At 58.5% G+C, this 17537-nt stretch overlaps 2 protein-coding genes across 3 annotated transcripts in view; one reads left to right on the plus strand and one right to left on the minus strand.

The window, feature by feature from the left end:
• The first annotated feature begins 3626 nt into the window (after nucleotides 1-3626).
• On the plus strand, nucleotides 3627-7467 carry FAAP20 (FA core complex associated protein 20). Of its 2 annotated transcripts, none has more exons than XM_055582489.1 (4): nucleotides 3627-3753; nucleotides 4031-4166; nucleotides 4256-4563; nucleotides 7210-7467. In XM_055582489.1, the coding sequence occupies exons 1-4, from the start codon at nucleotides 3692-3694 to the stop codon at nucleotides 7367-7369; spliced, it is 666 nt and encodes a 221-aa protein (XP_055438464.1). In that variant the 5' UTR covers nucleotides 3627-3691; the 3' UTR covers nucleotides 7370-7467. The 2 variants fall into 2 exon arrangements, with proteins under 2 accessions (XP_055438464.1, XP_055438465.1); XM_055582490.1 differs by having other exon boundaries at nucleotides 7297-7467.
• Nucleotides 7468-9947: 2480 nt separating this feature from the next.
• The window catches only part of PRKCZ (protein kinase C zeta), a 101204-nt gene continuing 93614 nt past the window's right edge, over nucleotides 9948-17537 (minus strand). The window contains exons 11-18 of the mRNA XM_055582488.1: nucleotides 17109-17195; nucleotides 15604-15739; nucleotides 15330-15417; nucleotides 14119-14238; nucleotides 12842-12921; nucleotides 12410-12499; nucleotides 10525-10640; nucleotides 9948-10336 (exon numbers count right to left, since the gene is read on the minus strand). Of these exons, the coding sequence (XP_055438463.1) occupies nucleotides 10249-10336; nucleotides 10525-10640; nucleotides 12410-12499; nucleotides 12842-12921; nucleotides 14119-14238; nucleotides 15330-15417; nucleotides 15604-15739; nucleotides 17109-17195 (805 nt within the window). The 3' untranslated portion in view covers nucleotides 9948-10248. The remainder of the gene's footprint in view (nucleotides 10337-10524; nucleotides 10641-12409; nucleotides 12500-12841; nucleotides 12922-14118; nucleotides 14239-15329; nucleotides 15418-15603; nucleotides 15740-17108; nucleotides 17196-17537) is intronic.

Consider the following 17537-nt stretch of genomic DNA (forward strand, 5'->3'; position numbering starts at 1 on the left):
TCATGCAAGGACACCAGTAGCGCTGGACTCAGGGCCCACCCTGACCCAGCACGGCACCGTCTTAACCCTATTCCAGCTGCAAAGACTCCATTTCCAGCAAAGTCACACTTTCACGTTCCCAGGGACACTGTTCGGCTGCCCAGTAGCCTCAAAGCTTGGTCTCTGCTGGACCGACATTCTCCACAGGAGCCAAGGTGGTGCCCCTGCCAGCTCCCACGCCCCCTCCTCTGGGCCCAGCACTCCTGAAGCTCGGGGACACTGTGGGAAGGACATGGCACCCTGGCCCCATGAGTCCCACTGTGGGGCAGGAAAACCCAGCCAGGCGATGGGTTTTGGGAGGGTCAGGAGGGCTTCTCTGCAGGCAGGTCCCAGAAGAGAGCCTGGGGGTCAGTAGGGGTGGAGATGTGGGGACAGAGACGGGGCCGGGGAGCACAGGGCAGCGGCAGAGGAGGGTGTTGGGGCAGGAGCAGAGGGGACCTCAAGGAGAACGAGGTTCACTATGCATGCTGGGAGAGGGTGGCTGTCCAGGCGAGAGGTGGTAGCCAGGGTGGACTCCTGGTCACAGGCCACCATCTCTCCCCTGCCACCTACAACTTTCAGGCTTTTGAAGTGGGGGCTGGAGGCCCAGCTGGTCCTTGGCTTTAGCCTGCTGTCAGTGGTGGCTCCTGGCTACGGACACCCACTCCTCTGCAGCTGTGACGAGGGGTTCTGAGGAAGCCGTGGTGCCCTCGCTTCCACATGGGTGAGTGGGCCCTGTGCACCCACTCTGCTGCCCAGTGGATCCTGCGATGTTTCCCTGGCAACTGTTTCAACCCAGCCTGTTTGCCTGGAGCTCCGCATGCCCATGAACGCCACCACATGGCTCCAGGCCTGCTTGCCCCCTTGGCACCCACAGGCCAGCAGGTGTGGCTGCCTGGAAAAGCTGGGATCCAGCTCTCAAGGCCAAGCTGGGCAGCGCAGGCACCAACAGGGCACCCACATGGAGTACAGGAGCCCAGTCCCCAGTTCCACTTGGCAATCAGAGGCTGCGCTGCTCCACGGGGCTGGTTGTGCCCACCAGCCTCAGGCCCTACTCCGCCTGCCTGCGCCGTCTTGACCCCACTTGCCGGGTGCCCTGATGGCAGATCTGGCCCTCAAGCAATCAAAGGAGGATATGGGGAAGCCAAGTGGGGCTCGGACCTCACCAGCCAGCTGGGGTCCAGCAGACAGATCTTAGCCTGCCGGCTTGCCTCAGAGTTGGAGGGCTCGGCGTGGGTCAGTCAGTGGCAAGACCCACTCCATGGAGAGGAGGGCAGAGCACAGTCACCAGGCTCTGAGGATACCAGGAGCCCGGACACCTGTGGCTCCTGGTTGTCGGAAGGTGCTGGAGAGGTCTGGGCCCTGACCAGCTGGCAGCAGACGGCACCCTGATTCTGGGAGTGAAGGAAAGGGGAGAGGGGACTTGGTTCGCCATCACAGATGAAGCCAGAGCACCAGAGGTGGCAGTCTCTCAGCTGGGCCTTGCCTGCGGCTGCAGGGTGGGGTTGTCACTCCCTCACCCCCACCCACTGGAGCCCTTTCTGCTTCACTGGAGGGGTGCCTCCTTCAGAACGCTGAAACATTCTCTGTAAACATGAATTTGGCTTGTAAAAATCTCATTTCCGTCGTGCAGTGTCAGTCCTAATCAGAAATAATTTCCCAGTAAAGCCCATGGCCCCTCACTGCAGCAGATGGCTCAGAAAACGGGAGCCTTTTAATCAAGTTCAACTTTTAAACTTCCTCCAGCCCCCCTCTCCTGTCACTCCATCTTGCTCATAGCGCCGGGACAGCTGGAACAAGGTAGTCTCCTTCCACCTCCAGAAGGTCCCCACGCAGGCTGGGCAGGCGGCGGACAGCTGTTGGGAGAGTGCCGGCCTAGGGGCTAGGACTCCTGCTGGGGCCAGCACCTGCCGTGTGCTTGGCACAGGGGTCACCCCGGCTCTGTTCTTGGTGGAAGTGTCCCAGGCTGGAGGTCCTGGTGATGATGCGGGAGTTAATCCCCAGCAGCCGGATGAAATCAGAGAGGAGAAGCCCCCGGAGACAGCCTCGACTTGTCACTCTGGCTCTGCCATCCCCACATGCAGGCCCTGAGGGCCTCCGTTCTGCCCCCTCCAACAGCCTAGGGTAAAGGAGACCCCTGGGGTGGTTAAGGCCATAGGAGAGTGGGTGCCCTCTCACCTCATGCTGAAGGCCGGACCCGGGCTCAGCCAGCCCCTGGCAGCCCCCGGGACCTGCACCTCCTTGGGGCACCTGCCCTCAGGCCTCCCTATTGTCCTGGGTCCACCTGAGACCTTCCTGGCTCCTGCCTCAAGCTACCCTTCCTGGGTCTAGGAGCTGGCGGTGTGAGGTCCTCAGTCAACCAGCCCCTGCGACATTCCAGGCCCACCTGTGAGTCCCCTCACGTGGGCTTCTCTCACCTGGGAAAGTGGTAGGTCACCTCCTCTGGGGCCCTGAGACCACCCACTGTAGCAGCTCCCTTGTTTAGACACGCACAGGCTGTCTCCCAGGAACTGGCAGGCTCCAGGTGAGAGCTCTGTCTCATTCGCTCCCCCAGGCATCTTCAGCCTCTAGACCAGTCCCTGGCCCAGGAGAGTCCACTCTGCTCTGGAGGTCTGTGTAGCAGCTGGATGGAGGCCACTTGGATGGCCTCAACTTGGGGATTGGGGCGCCTGGGGGCTAGAGTGTGCCACATGGTGGGTGCCACAGACCCGAGTTGGAAGAGGCAGTCTGTGATGTGAAGAGGGGCAGAGGTGAGGAGGCTATGGGAGCTCCTGCAGAAGGGTGTGCAGAACAGAGTCCCCGAAGCTGTGGGGGCTGGGGAGGAGCCAGGGAGAGCCCATGACCTCGGCGGCATCTGCCTGTGGCCTGGAGAGGAGCTGGCCGCCACCCAGTACCCCCTGCACTCCTCAGCCCTGGTGGGACCCCAGGGCACCGACTGCACCAGCAGAACGGACAAGGGTGGCTGGGCATCTGCTGCCACCAAGTGGCGGATTGCAAGGTCGCTGGCTCAGCGAGAGCGCCTGGGGCCCAGGGTGTCCAGGAAACTCCTCGCAGGACCTCCGAGCACCCGGGCCCTGGTCTTCTCACTTCGTCTCTCAATTAAGGAAACTAGGCTCCTCCCTCTTGTAAGGAAACGCGGACGTCCTGAGAAGGATCTCCCAGGCTCAGGACTGTCCAGGCAGAGGAAGGGGGTAGAACCAGGACCAGCTGCGGGTGGGGACGTCAGGGCCCCCGGCCGCCTTCTCGCCCAGTTCCACCTCCTCGGAGGTCCCTGCAGACCCCAGGTCTGAGGGTTGAGGGCGGCACCTCCCAGCTCAGCTGGAAAATGGCTCCCTCAGGGCAAGGCAGCCTCGCGACCTCAGTCCTGCCTCCACGGGGGAAGGGAGCAACCCTGGCCTCCGTCTCCCTCCCTCCGATACTGCCACAAGAGGGAGGTCACCCCACGGTCTGGGGGTCGAATCCAGCGCTCAGATGGGAGTGCGATTTCGGGTCCACAGAGCTCTCCGCTCGGTGCTGGGGCATTGAGGAGGGGGCCCTGGGCCCGCTCTTGTCTGGGCCGGGCTACCCAGGGCGGGCTCCTGGGGGTGTGTCTTGTTGTGGGCGGGGTCTGTGCCAGGGGCGGGGCCTGGCGCGCCGGCCGCTCATTTCCGCCGGACGCGGGGCGTCTGGGCGGATGGAGGCTACGCGGAGGTCGCGGCTGAGTCTGAGCCGCCGGAGGCCGCCCTCGGGGGTCCGGTGAGGTTGGGGGCTGGGGGCAGCGGGAGGCGGGGGGCGGGAAGCGTCCCGGGTGGGGCCTAGTGTCCCCGGGCCAGCGGTAGCCGGGTGTCACGCCCCCACGTGCTCCCTGGAACCCGCCTCGATCCCGCCCCGCCAGCCCTCCTTCCGCCCCACTCCCGCCCCACTGCAGAGCTGCACCCCCAGTCTCTCCCCGCTGAGTCCTCCTTCCAGTTCCCCGAGGGCCCCGCTCCCCGCTTCCCCTGTGCTGTGATTATGCCCACACTCGCCGCCCCAGGCCTCGGAGCAATACCCCCGGGTCCCTCCCGGACGGCGGCGAGTGCGCTAAGCTGTGGACTGAGTTGCTGCGCACCGCGAGCGCAGACCTGAACGTGGACGGCGAGCTGCCGCCGCTGCCCGCGTTCCCCGGCCAGGTGCGTGTGAAGTGGTCCCCGCGTGGCCCCGGGTCTCCAGCTGTGCCGGGGCGGGCAGGCGGGCGCGGTCCGACGACTCCTTTTTGCAGGAGCCCAGGCGCAGTCCTGAGCGTCCGCCCCCGGAAACATTCACCGTGGGAACCGAGACCTTCTTCTGGACGCCCTTCCCGGCGCCCCCGCCGGGGCGAGGCGGGAACTCGGGCGGCTCCGACCTTGTGCTCAGCGCGGTCCGGGGGCGCACGGGGTCCCCCCAACAATATGCAGCGCCCGAGCTCCGCGGAACCCCCAGCGCCGAGGAGCAGCCTTCGGAGGAGCAGCCCTCCCAGCGACAGTCGTCAGTGGACGGTGCGACGACCTTGCAGAGCTGTCCCATGTGCCAAGTCGACTTCGCCCCGGGGTGAGTGGCCCCCTGGGCCTCCCTCTCCTCCACTGCCACCCACGTGGCCCCTGCCCTGTTTGGAAACCACAGGCAGTTTCTGAAGGCTAGGGTACCTTAGCTCAACTCTGGCTTTTTAAAGTGAAATTTCACGCGTAGAAAGTTGGCAAAGTGCAGAGGCGGTGCTGATCAGCCGGAGGGCACAGGGCTGGGGGTCTGAAAGTCCCCCTGCAGGTACACTGGCCTGAGACCCTGCTGACAGGCTGCAGCCTCCCAGACACGCCCCTTGCAGTGTGAAGGCAGGGAGGCTCTGGCTCTGTTGGGGTCCACACTGACACCCGCCGGTGAGACTGCCTCCAGGGCCAGTCTGGGCTGTGGGTCACAGAGCAGTTTTTTGTTATGGTCCCTCAGAGAACCTTCCCTATGGGTGGACTGCCGGTTTTAAAAATGAAGACTCTGTTTCAGTGTCTAGAGATGCCTTTTTTTGTTTTAGAAATCCGACAGATATGCATTTTTTAAAGTAAGGTGATGGAATTTGACTTGGCTAAGTCCCACCTGTCCAGCTTTTGAGCCATGTGTCACATAGCTAAGGACACAGGCGTGGGGGTCAGGACAGCGGAAGGAGCTTGGTCGGATGTAGGGGATAGATGGCAGGTTTTGGTAGCTGGTCTTACTCTGTGTGGCCTGTGGCCTGGAGACTGTGTTGAATTACATGCCTTGTCCCTGGTTTTTTGGAAACAAAACCAGCCCTAGGGGTGAAGGGAATGGCAGCTGATGACAAAAAGTTATCACAACAGTTACCAAAATGTGCAGCACAGACTGCAGAGGGGAGAAGAAACACGATCTGCATTCAGATATACAGGCTCCTCCAATGGTGATGTTTCACAGGAACCAAGCCTTTGAGAGCTTGGACAGTTCACTGTGCAGGGAGCAAGGGCGAAGGGGTGGCTGTTCCCAGGAGGACCTGTGGTGAAGCCCCCCAGTAGGCACAGGTCTGCCGTGGCAGGAGGGCAGGTGTGGCGGCTTCGCTGAGATGCCTGTGCTCTGGAGAATTTGTAAAATGTCCTCAGACCCAGCGTATCACCGAACACACCTCTTACCCCATATTGAGGCTCTTGGATGGTTGCGGGCTGAAGACACCAGCTCCCTTGCCAGTCCTGAGGAAGCCATGAACACTTTTGGAAATACTAAGTCCTCTTGATTCGTACCAGTTTAGAGAAACCCAGGGACAGAAATACCATCGGAAGCCCTGGAGGGAAATTCATTTTCTTGGCAGAAGACGCCCTTGAAGCTTTCTGACACTGTCAGGGCACCCCAGCCCTGCCTCTCTGTTGTAGGAGCAGCTTTTGTTTTTGGATCACTTGCTTTTCTAAACAGTCTAAGAAGGGAGTTCCTAAGACTTTGGAAGGATGTTGGAAAGAAAGTTCCAGTCTGAGCTCTTTGAGCAGTCAGATTAAGGCTTGGCAGAGTGCCTCAGTGTAGGTGTTGGTGTGGGCGGTCCAGGTCTCCATGCGTCTGGAGTGCTTCTTATACGTTCTTCCCTTTGATTAAGGAGAGTGTACCCTGGCCAGGCCCCACCCCAAGGCTGCAGAGTGACTTGGCGACCCCCCTCCCTGGGGACAGGCCAGGGCACGAGGGAGCAGAAATGAGTCTTGTGTCTAGAAACACGTTTGCTTTCAGGATTCTGGGCAATGTTTGTGACCAGAGGGGGAAGCCCTGCCACCCTCTGAGCAGCGGAGGGGTGGGGGCTGGGGGATGGGAGGTGGCTGCTAGTCTGCAGGAGGCACGGACAGCCTGGGTGCTTTGGGCAACCTAGTGCTTCCAGGTCACTCAGAACCGGTGGTTCTCCGAGCTTCCTCTCTGACACCAAGGGCTGTCACATGGTGGATTCCACAGACTGCATGTGAACACCCCTCCAGGTCCCTGTACCACAAGCTCTGGGGTGGTCAGGAAGACTGGCTCCACCTGCCACTTGACAGGAAGATGAGTCCCTGCATTTGCATGAGACCCAGGTCGGCCCATGGGGTCTCACTGGCCCCTAGGCCCCTTGTATACTGCTGGGTGTCCTGGAAGGTCTGGGCCATCAGTCCACACAGCAGGCTTTGGGCTCGAGTGGGATCCGCCTCAGAGCTCTCGTCGAGGGGGTTCTGAGGAAACCCCAGACAATGTTCCCCACTGAGGGACAGCACAGGCAGCGCCCAGACCCTCATGGGCCATCCCCTCCCCAGCAGGGCCAAGTCTGGCCCGAGGTACACGCCCACCCTCATAGTGACTGCTCTCTGAGGTGCCACCCTTCACTCCCTGTCTTTTCCCAGTGGTTGTCAGAGGAGGGAAGGGTCGCCCGGGGCACATGTGGAGGCAGAAACGCTCAGAGAGTTTGTCTGATTGATGAGATAGAGCTTCTGCCTGAGAAGGGGTGGGGAAGACCCCGCCCTCCACCTCAGGGCCTGATTCTGCTGAGCCCACCTACACCCTTCACCCGCAGGTGGGTTCTCGGGGTTTTTCAGACACAGGGTCCCGACCCTCAGATGCAGGCGCTTGAGGAGTCTGGTGCCCTGGGGACCTTGGACCCAGGAATAGGGTCTGGAAAGGCCCTTTCTCACTGGGGGGACCCCTGCCCCCTGTTCTGCCAGCTGAGGGGACCATCCTGGGTTTTTCTGTTACCAGCTCCCAGGAGGGGTGTGAAAGTGAGAGACACATACGCCGGCTGGGCGCCCTCCTTGCCCATGACCCTCCCCTCTCCTCTGCTCACAGGCTGGCGCAGCTGGACATCGACAGCCACCTGGCCCAGTGCCTGGCAGACAGCACGGACGACATAGAGTGGTGAGCAGCCCGGCCAGTGCCTCCCCCGCCCTGGCTGGGCCACCTCCTCTCTGCTCTGTCCCCAAAAGCTGCATATTAAAGCACGTCGGCGTGAAGCGCTCATGTCCTATCTCTTTGTGTTGATACCGAAACATTGAGTCCTTTTTCCTTTTCTGCTGATGCTGAGTGATGTGATGACTGAGGTGGACAGGGCCACCCAGCAGACGGACCAACCCCAGGTGGGTGACAGGGACAGTGTCACCAGCAGTGAGAGTATTTGAACTCAGGGTGGCTTGGGAATGGATGCTTTGCTGACTCCACGAACTTGACTCGGGCTTCACGACCATGTTTGAATTTGAATCCCCAGGTGAACCTGCTCCTGCAGCTGCAGGGAGGCAGAGCAGCCCCTGGAATTTGTAGAGGGATCAGGTCTGCCTGCTGACGTCCTGTGTGAGCTTTGTCTTGGAGGCCCTGTGCAGGGGGTCTTCTCTCCTGTGCCGTCAGTCCACAGGTTCTGGAAAAGCCTCATCTTCAGCTCAGCCATGGCTGCAAAAGTCTAAGGTTGCCGTCCAGAAGTCAGTATTTTCAAGAAAGGCTTCAGGCAAGCCATGAAAAGACACGGAGGAAAACTCCGTGCACACGGTACAGTGAAAGGCTACAAGCCGAGCAGTTCCAACTCTAGGCTGTTCTGGAAAAGGCAGAACGCATGGAGACAGCGAACAGATGAGCGTTATCAGGGATTAGTGGGGAAAGGGTATAAAGAGGCAGAGCACAGAGGATTTTTAGGGCAGAAAAACACTTTGTGACTTGACTTGTCAGTGCAGCCTCTCATTTGCAACAAGTGCACCCCCTGGGGATGTGAAGGTGGAGGCTGGGGAGAAGGGGTCTCTGTCTTCCTCCCCACCAGAAATGGAAGTGAGGGACCTAAAACTGCTCTGAAAAATAAAACTTGTTTTTAAAAAGCATCTTCAGAAGCCTTTGTTCCTGGAGACACCTACTGTTAATGAAAATGACGACAGCACGCGTTGTCATTAAAGTCTTTAATAACGTGCAAGACTTGAGCAGCTGTGGCCCTGGTGGGCATGCCCTCTGCAAAAGGAAGGCCAAGGCCACGGCCCACCACTCACTGTACAAAACCACAGAACGTGTCTCCTGCGTCACAGTCCTGAAGGCGCCCGTTCCCAAGAACCATATCAGAGGACATGCCACGTTGTGACTGGAACCGCTGGACCCACCTGGGCACATCCTTTGCCTTCTAAATTTATAAAAGCATGGGACCATGCAACAAAATCACCCTGGCCAGGAGCCCAGGTTACACACATGTCTGTACACCAGCAACCACACTGGCGACTGGGAGGCTGTATCTGGCACCACCGCAGCGTTGACATCACTGCCGTAAGTGTGAACAAATCTGCGGCCCCTGTACTGTCTGAGCAGAGGTGTCACTGTCCCCGAGGTGGCACGTGACCCCATTGTGGGCACACTGGGGTCTCCCCAGGTGACGCATAGCCCTCCTATGATGTCACCACAGGTTACCACACCCACCAGGCCCAGGCCGCCCTGACTCTGACCCAGGGTCCCTCACTTCCATTTTGGGGAGTGGGGTGGGGAGGTGCAAGTCTCCACGTTCTAGAGGTGCTGGTCTGCCACTGGGGTCTGGCTGGGGTGCCCAGGGAGTCTGGGGGCACCCGGGGAGGCTGGTGTGTCTGCACAGGGTCAGGCCAAGCCAGCAGCTTCTTTATTTTCAACTGTTATCTGCTCCAGGCCGCTGCCACACTGGGAGAAGTGAGGCCCAAGGGTGCATGGCAATGTGGGACCCACACCCACAAGGGACATCCAGGGACCACTGTCCTGAGGGTGCACAAGGCCCTCCTCCCCACTCTGCCTGGCCTGAGCCACACTCGACAAAATCAGGGACTTAAAAAACCCACATGATTTACCTCTTTCTAAAAAACCTTGGGTACCTAAGAAAGAGGGTGGCCTGGTGGCCCAGTGACCGTGCCCCCTGCAGGTCATGGGAAGGAGGAGGTGAGCCCTGCCGGGAGGTGCATCCTTCTGAATGTTTTAAATCTTACTCCTTTAAGCCTAGGGCCCATCATACACATACCCTTTTAATATGTCTAATTCTGAGCATTATTACTCCTGATAAAAATACTCTCCAAAAATCTGATACATAACACAAGACATAATGTAGGCACTGCTTAGTGTTTCCAGAAATATATTTTGTGCAGATTTCTTTCTCAACTTTGTGGGGTTGTTTTTTTTTTTTTTGGTTTGCGGGTGCTTTGGTGAGCCTTGTTTTAGAACCTCTATGACCCAATTTTCCTGGTCAGTCTAAGGCCCGGGTTGGGACCGACGGAGCCCACCTGGTGAACGTGTAACCTGGGCGTCAGACCACAGGAACTGCTGATATGCTCGGTATGAAAATACTTGTTAAATATTAACAACAGGAACTTACCAGAATTTAGAAAATGTTCCGAATTTGTATAAACTCTCCACTGCGCAGGCACTTACACTCCGGCCGTGCCTCCTCCGCGTGGGCCGCGCCTGCGACTCTGGGCGGGTGCCCCCCGCGGAAAAAAGGCATCAGAGGGAAGCGCCAGCATCAGAGGGACACTTTATTCCTCGGGACATTACAGGCCAACTCCCGGTGGAGCAGGTCAGTTCTGCTTCTGTGGAAAGTGTGCACCTTCGAAGTTGGGGGCAGTTTCTCCCTCGGACACGGTCACCGTGGCCCCTGCGGCGCAGGCGCGAGAAGCAAGTTCCTCTGGGCCTAAGGCCCATGGGCCGCACGGGGAGGCTGTTCTGCCCTGGGCACCCGCCCACGCCCGGCCCCGCATGCATGCGCAGGGGTCAGGGCCAGGGCCAGGGCCGTCCACGCGTCCACAGCGAGAGCGCGGCGCCTCATACGGACTCCTCAGTGGACAGCAGCAGTGGGTTGATGTACTCGAATCCTTCAAACTCCGACTGGTCGATCCTCTTGATTACGTCCCTGTGGCGCAGGACAGAGCAGGCGTGGTGGGCGTGTTCGAGACCTGGCCCTGTCTCGCCCTGCAGCTAAGGACGCCCCACCCCTGCATGGGACTCCTCCCCAAGGAAGTTCAGGATGCCCTGCCTCCACCTGGGACACTTCCCGCCCCTGCAGCTCGACACCCTGCCCCACCGTGGTGCAGGCCTTACTCGTCGTCAGGGGTCAGCTGCACCGGCTCGCTGGTGAACTGCGTATCGAAGTTGTCCAGGCCATAGTCGTCTGTGATCTGCGGCTGGAAGGGCGGGAGGGCCTGCTTCTTCCCCAGCTGCAGGAAGATATACGGTCAGAGCCACTTGCGCCGTCTCAGAGCTTTGCGAACTCAAACCACAGAATCAAACAGAAGAAATGGTGCTTAAGTATATACGGCTCGTTTGATGGCCAGTTGTTTTTCTCTAAAGTGTAGCAGAAATTTCCGCCAAAGTCAGAAAAACTGTACTTGAGCTGAAAAGTGCTGGCAGCACAGACCATGAGAGACATACCCCACGCCATCGAGGGCCTGCAACCCCACTCCTTAAACCAAAGGAGGCTGGTTTAGGGAGTTTTAATCTTGGAATCCCGGTGGTAAGAGAGCTGGGGGTTGGTAGGGATACCTGTGTTCCACTGGGACCCCTCCTCCTGAGAAGCCTTAAATGGCCATTTCTAGTATTCCTAGACTAGTATTCCTAATCCCAAAGGGATGCATTTGTCATCTTGGGGGTTGAGACATAGTGGTGTCTGGAGATGGTGGAGTCACGTGGAGGAGGCAGAGCAACTCAAGAGTGGCTCCAATCACCAAGGCAGGGCGGGCATGGGCCCCCAGGTTCACATACTCTTTACCTCTTCTGCCCTCCCTCCACCAGGTGTGTGCTGTACACAGGTGCTGGGCCAGGCCTGCTCCTCAGACCTCAGATGGAGCCACACTGAGGCATGGGGGTCCCTGCCCGGAGGGACTGTTCCAGTCACAAGGGAAGCTGGAGCCAGAGGACAGGCAGGAGCCAGTCCTCCAGTTGGACCACTGTGCTCTCACAGCCGGGACACCTTGATTCAGGGGGTGGATGGCCCCGGCCCTTCAGGACTGGCTGCTGCCTTCCCTTGGAGGGTCCTGAGTGAGCCAGCCTGGACACCCCTGCCTGGGTGGGGCCTCCACGTGACCAGGTTGGAGACATGGAACTGTCCCAAGGTTCCGTGTAGGGAGAGAGCTCCAGCCAAGTCAGAAATAAGCCTCCAGTCCACTTCAGCTCACCCTGTCTTTGCATTGTGAGGCCAGGGCCCTTAGGAACACCACTTATGGCAACAAAAGCAAACTGGGCCTGGAAGGTTGAAACAGGTCCTGTAAGTTTGGGGGATTTGGGAAGCTGAACACACAGGTTCTGCTAATGAAGTTGGTGCAGGAAATGAGAGTGTCACAGAGATGAATCCCCCAGTCACGCCTGGTAGTGTCAGGGCTGAGGCCAGCACACCCAGGCCACCTGGAGAGGCACACCTATCTCTGTCACCCAGGGGATGCAGGAGGGGGGTGCGGAACAGAGGGGACGAGCTGACCCCACTGGCAGAAGGGGGCTACCAGTGTATGTGCATGCGTGCAGGTGCCCACACACCCATGTGCACACTGCGATCCCAGGGCCCCAGGTGGCAGCACTGGGGTGGGAGAAGGCCCAGACCCAGAAGGTTGAGTCCCCAGGACTGGGTGGGTCAAGGGCCACTGTAGGGGGAGGGGCCACAGCGCACCTGGGTGTCTAGTTGGGACTAGCTAGATGGTTAAGTGGAAGTATCTGTGAGCTGACTCAGGGCGTGGACATGGAGCTCAATCAATGGGTGTATGGCTGTGCTCATCCACCCAAACACACCCCCACAGGACACCCAGCACAGCATGAATTGGACGCCCCAGCAAGGCTGCTCTCAGGACCTTCAGGAAGCACTGCCACCAGGGCCTTGTCACAGCCCAGGTCCTTGTTCTCAATCAGTGATTCCCAGTGCATCCCCATTTCCACCCATCCTGCCCCCTGGAGGCCCCTCCCCCCCAGGGAGGTGGGTATCAGGTTCCAACCACTTTACCAGGTCCCAGTCTATACTGCGGAAGAAGGCGTGAGACTTGATATCAGAAAATCCAGTCTGCGGCCGGCAGCCGAGCCTCTCCTTGGGGTCCTGGGGGGTCAGAGTTCAAATGAGGACAAGTCAGCACAGAGTAGGGCAGCCCTACTCAGTAGTGGGTCTTAAACAGCATCAGCAAACCATCCATGGCCGGCCCCCGACCCAGGTGAAACTGCTTCCTCCCAGCGGGTTAAGCTCCTTCAGGAAATGCCTCTTTGGCATAATATCTCCTCATTATCTTTTGTCAAGTGTGAATAAGCAGCCATAGGACCACCAAGGAAGGAAGCAGAGTCACACCCACGTCCAGCACTGAACTAGCAGACCAGGTGGTAAAGCCTCAATCCCAGTAGCTGAGGAAGGGCTGCAGCCATGGCCGCTGGGGCGCCACAAGCGTACCTTGTTTAAAAATCCTTTCAACACGTGGGAGGCCTTGACGGACAGGAACCGGGGGATCCGGATGGGCTTCTCCAGGATGACTGCAGGACCGGAGGAGAGAGTTGTTCCTTCTGCTGCCCCTCCTCCAGCTCCCCCTCCCCACCCCCAGCCTGTCAGCTCTTCCCAGCAGCCTGCAGAGTACTGGGAACCTTTTCCGGGCAGGAGGGTCACAGCAGTTACGGTGGCCTGGGCCTCTTCCTGCACCCAGCAGGGTCTCCAGGCCTCAGAGGCCCTGGTGCCCACAATCAGGCATGCTCATGATCAGGGATGAACCAATGGCAGCTCAGCTGGTCCTGTCTTTCCACATCCACAGGCGCAAGACAACACTGGGACACCTTCCCCATCCACAGGCACAAGAGGGCACTGTGGGACAGCCTCCCCACATCCACAGGCACAAGAGGGCACTGTGGGACAGCCTCCCCAGGTCCACAGGTTCAAGAGGGCACTGTGGGACAGCCTCCCCACATCCACAGGCACAAGAGGGCACTGTGGGACAGCCTCCCCACGTCCACAGGCACAAGAGGGCACTGTGGGACAGCCTCCCCACATCCACAGGCACAAGAGGGCACTGTGGAACAGCCTCCCCAGGTCCACAGGTTCAAGAGGGCACTGTGGGACAGCCTCCCCACATCCACAGGCACAAGAGGGCACTGTGGGACAGCCTCCCCACATCCACAGGCACAAGAGGGCACTGTGGAACAGCCTCCCCAGGTCCACAGGTTCAAGAGGGCACTGTGGAACAGCCTCCCCAGGTCCACAGGTTCAAGAGGGCACTGTGGGACAGCCTCCCCACGTCCACAGGCGCAGGAGGGTACTGTGGGACAGCCTCCCCACGTCCACAGGCGCAGGAGGGCACTGTGGGACAGCCTCCCCACGTCCACAGGCGCAGGAGAGCACTGTGGGGACAGCCTGGGTCAACATCCTGGGGGCAGTCAGTTCTGCTCCAGGGGCCCAGATGGCAAGGAGCTGAGGCTGAGCACTGCCCCCACTGGGACTCAGGTACACACCGGAGGTGGGAAGAAGGGGGCCTGGACTAAATCAGGACAGATTCTTTCTCGTGGATGTGAAAGAGCAGTATCCTGCCCACCATGCTTTGCTCCCTGAGAGCCAGTAGTGGACAGGTGGCCCCACCTCGTCTGTGGCAGCCACAGCAACCAGTCAGGAGACTCTTTCACCCCCACTTCTAAAAGGGGAAAACCCACAGGGCATGGAGGGAACAGGATGTATGGCCCGCGCACCTTGGAAAAGGTAGTCTTCAGTGTTCATGTCGGGGTTGTCAGTGATGATGTCGAAGGGGGAGCGGCCTGCCATCATCTCGAACATCAGCACGCCCAGCGCCCACCAGTCCACGCTGAACCCTGAGGGAGAGCCAGGCTGGTCAGGCCAGGGCTCTCCATTTGTGCTATCCAGTCACAGGGCAACAGCTGTGACCTGGACCTGGACCACAGCTGAGGCTGGGTGTCCCCAGCATCTCCAGGTGGCCTGGCCTCCACTCTGTCCACTGTCTTGGCGATTGCAAAGCTGTCTTCATGTGAAGGAAGCCCAGGGACAGCCAGCCGCCCCTGATGTCCAAAGGTGTGAAGCTCTGTCACACAGGAACCCCATCCTGGGAGGGCTATAGACTCTGCTCTGGACCATGGCTGCTGTCCATCCTCCTTGTTTGGTTACTAAGTGACTTCAATCGTACTGGCCTCCCGGGTGCCCAGGGATCTGAGGGGGAAGAGAAACCTGCCCACCCTGCTACCCCCCAATTTCAATGGCAAAGAAAATATGTGGAACTATTTGAAAGAGTACTTGTGATGGGAAAACAGCAGAACCCAAAAATGCAGGGGGTGTGCACACAGAGACACATATGTACATATGTTCTAATCTCATTTTCATTTCACACCCAGAGAAGGAGAGTGTGGATGCACTCCAGTGTCACAGGGGCTGTGGGTGGTTCTGGTGGGTTTGGGGAACCCACACTCATGGGCGGCACCAGTGGCTTGGGACCCCTGCTTGGGGCCTGTCTTTGCATTGTCTTCTTCCCAAGCCTTTCGGGCTCCATGACCAGAGGGATCCTGTCCAGTGACCTCCCCAGGGGACACTCAGGTGAACACATGGGACAACAGCTGGGACTGAGGCCAGGTGATGACCTGGGGCTGAACAAAGTAAAGGTGTGTGTTTCAGTGGAATTTAGTCAGGAAACCCTCTTCCTGGCAGCTGGGCCCGCTCCCCAGAGACCCTGGTTAGGACCCCGGCAGGGTTAGCCCCACTAGGATTGCCTCCTTCCTTCTGTGCTCCATCACAGAGTCTCTGGCAGAGGCAGCTCCCAGGGCTCAGGGTGTCCTGGTCCACTCCCGACTCAGATCCAAGTCCCTGGGCAAAGGAGGGTGCCAGGGCTTGGGGTGTCTGGGTGTCCTGGTCCACTCCAGCCTCAGAGCCGAGTGCCTGTCCCACCTGTGCTCACCATACTCTTCTCCGCGCAGTATTTCAGGGGCGATGTAGTTTGGGGTTCCGCAGAAAGTGCTTGTTGTATCACCAGGGCCCAGACCTTCCTGTGGGGACAAAGCCAATTACCAGGAGGCAGGGCACCCCCAGAAACGCCCCCACTAGTGGGAGAATGCAGAGGACTGTGGTCATGTGGAGGTGCCGGAGACCAGGCATGGGTGAGACGGTGCGGGCGCCAGGCTGGCCATGACCCTGGGAGGCGGGCGGGCAGGAGCAGTGGGCGGGATGCTCACCTTGCACATGCCATAGTCCGTCAGCTTGATATGTCCATCGGCGTCAAGGAGGACATTGTCCAGCTTCAGGTCCCGGTAGATAATCCCTCTCTCGTGTAGGAAGTTGAGTGCGATACAAATCTCAGCAGCATAGAACCTGGGGAAGGGGCAATACCTGTCATCAGCAGAGATAACCCAACCAGGAACCTGGACAGGAGGACACAAGACATTGGAATTCTCCACTGATGAGCTTATAGGCCAATAGGACTGGGCAAGACACACGTGGGCCCACAGGACCGGGAAAGACAGGCAGCATCCCCATGGTCAGGGAGACACAACCCAAACCTACCATGAGACACCACCTCACACCTACCAAGACAGCCACTATACAACAGGCCCCCCATCCCCTCGAACAGAAAATGACAAGTGCTGGCAAGGATGTGGAGAAACTGCAATCCTCATGCACTGCTGGTTGGGATGTAAAATGGTGCAGCTGCTGTGGAAAATAGCTTGGAAGGTCCTCAGAACATTAAAAATAGAATTATCATGTGACCCAGCAATTCCACTTCTGTGAATAACTCGAAAGAATTGAAAACAGGGGCTCAAATGGGTATTTGTACCCCCTTGTTCACAGCAGTACTATTCACAGTAGCTAAATCATGGAAGCAACCCAAGTGTTCATCAAAAGATGAGGATAAAATGTGGTCCATTCCTGTGATAGTATAGGATCCAGCCCTGGAAACGGAGGAGGTGCCGACACTGACACCTGCCCCAATGCGGATGGACCTTAGGACATGACACGGAGCGACACAGACCAGATGCAGGAGGATGCATCCTATGTGATTCCACTTCTCTGAGGTCCCTGGAGGAGTCAGAGTCACAGAGACAAAGTAGGAGTGTGTGGGTTGCGGGAGGGGATGTGGAGCGAGTGTTTTATGGGGACAGAGCTTTGGTCCAGGAAGAGGAGAAAGTCCTGGCGATGAAAGTCCTGGAGACGCAAGTCCTGGAGATGGTGTTGGCCATGGCCGCACAGCAATGTGAATGTGCCTGATGCCACTGACTGTGCACTTAAAAATGGTTGAGGTGGGAATTTTATGTTATGCGTATTTTTCCACAATTAAAAAAGGAGAACATGAGCATGTGGGGTTCTTGATTTATTACTTGCCTCTCCCCAAAAAGGACCTATGGTGACTCACAGTGCCACATGGAATTATTTTTAAGTGAGGAAATGAGGAAAAGGGAAAAAAGTATGGGAAAACAGGAAAGAGATGTGTATGGGGTGGAAATAAACGCCCCACCCACCTGTGAGGTCGAGGCTGCAGGGGGGAGGGGCTGGCCAATGTGGTCAGTGTCCCTGAGAATCATTTAATAACAAAGATCATCCTGCTGAGGCCGGATGGCATCACTGCGTACACTGAGCGCCGAGGGTCAGGACCAAGGCCAGGTCACTCCCAGGACCCTCCAGGCTGTGGCCTGGCCTCCCCTGCCCCTCCCCCCACCCCCATGCCTGCCCCAGCTGCACCCACCTGGCGTGCTCCTCAGGCAGCTTCCTCTGCCTCTGCATGTGGAACATGAGGTCGCCCCCGTTGACATACTCGATGACCAGGAACAACCTGCAGGATACACAGGCTGGGGTTACCCTTGTCCTGAGAGGCCCAGGCAGGTGGCGACCAGACCATCCAACTCTGGGGTCAGTGGCAGGAGCCCCTCAGCTCTGATCCTGATGAAATAAAACTTGGGAGAGAAACTCTTGTTGACCACGCATGTCATTCAACACAGTTATTTACTCTCCCAGTGATGCCTTTAGAGGGCTTCCCTGGTGGCTCAATGGTAAAGAATCCACCTGCAATGTGGGAGACCTGGGTTCGATCCCTGGGTTGGGAAGATCTCCTGGATAAGAGAACTGTTACCCACTCTAGTATTCTGACCTGGAGAATTCCATGGACAGAAGAGCC

The sequence above is a fragment of the Bubalus kerabau genome, chromosome 5 (genome assembly GCF_029407905.1).
Source record: "Bubalus kerabau isolate K-KA32 ecotype Philippines breed swamp buffalo chromosome 5, PCC_UOA_SB_1v2, whole genome shotgun sequence".
NCBI classification, from domain to species: domain Eukaryota; kingdom Metazoa; phylum Chordata; class Mammalia; order Artiodactyla; family Bovidae; genus Bubalus; species Bubalus kerabau.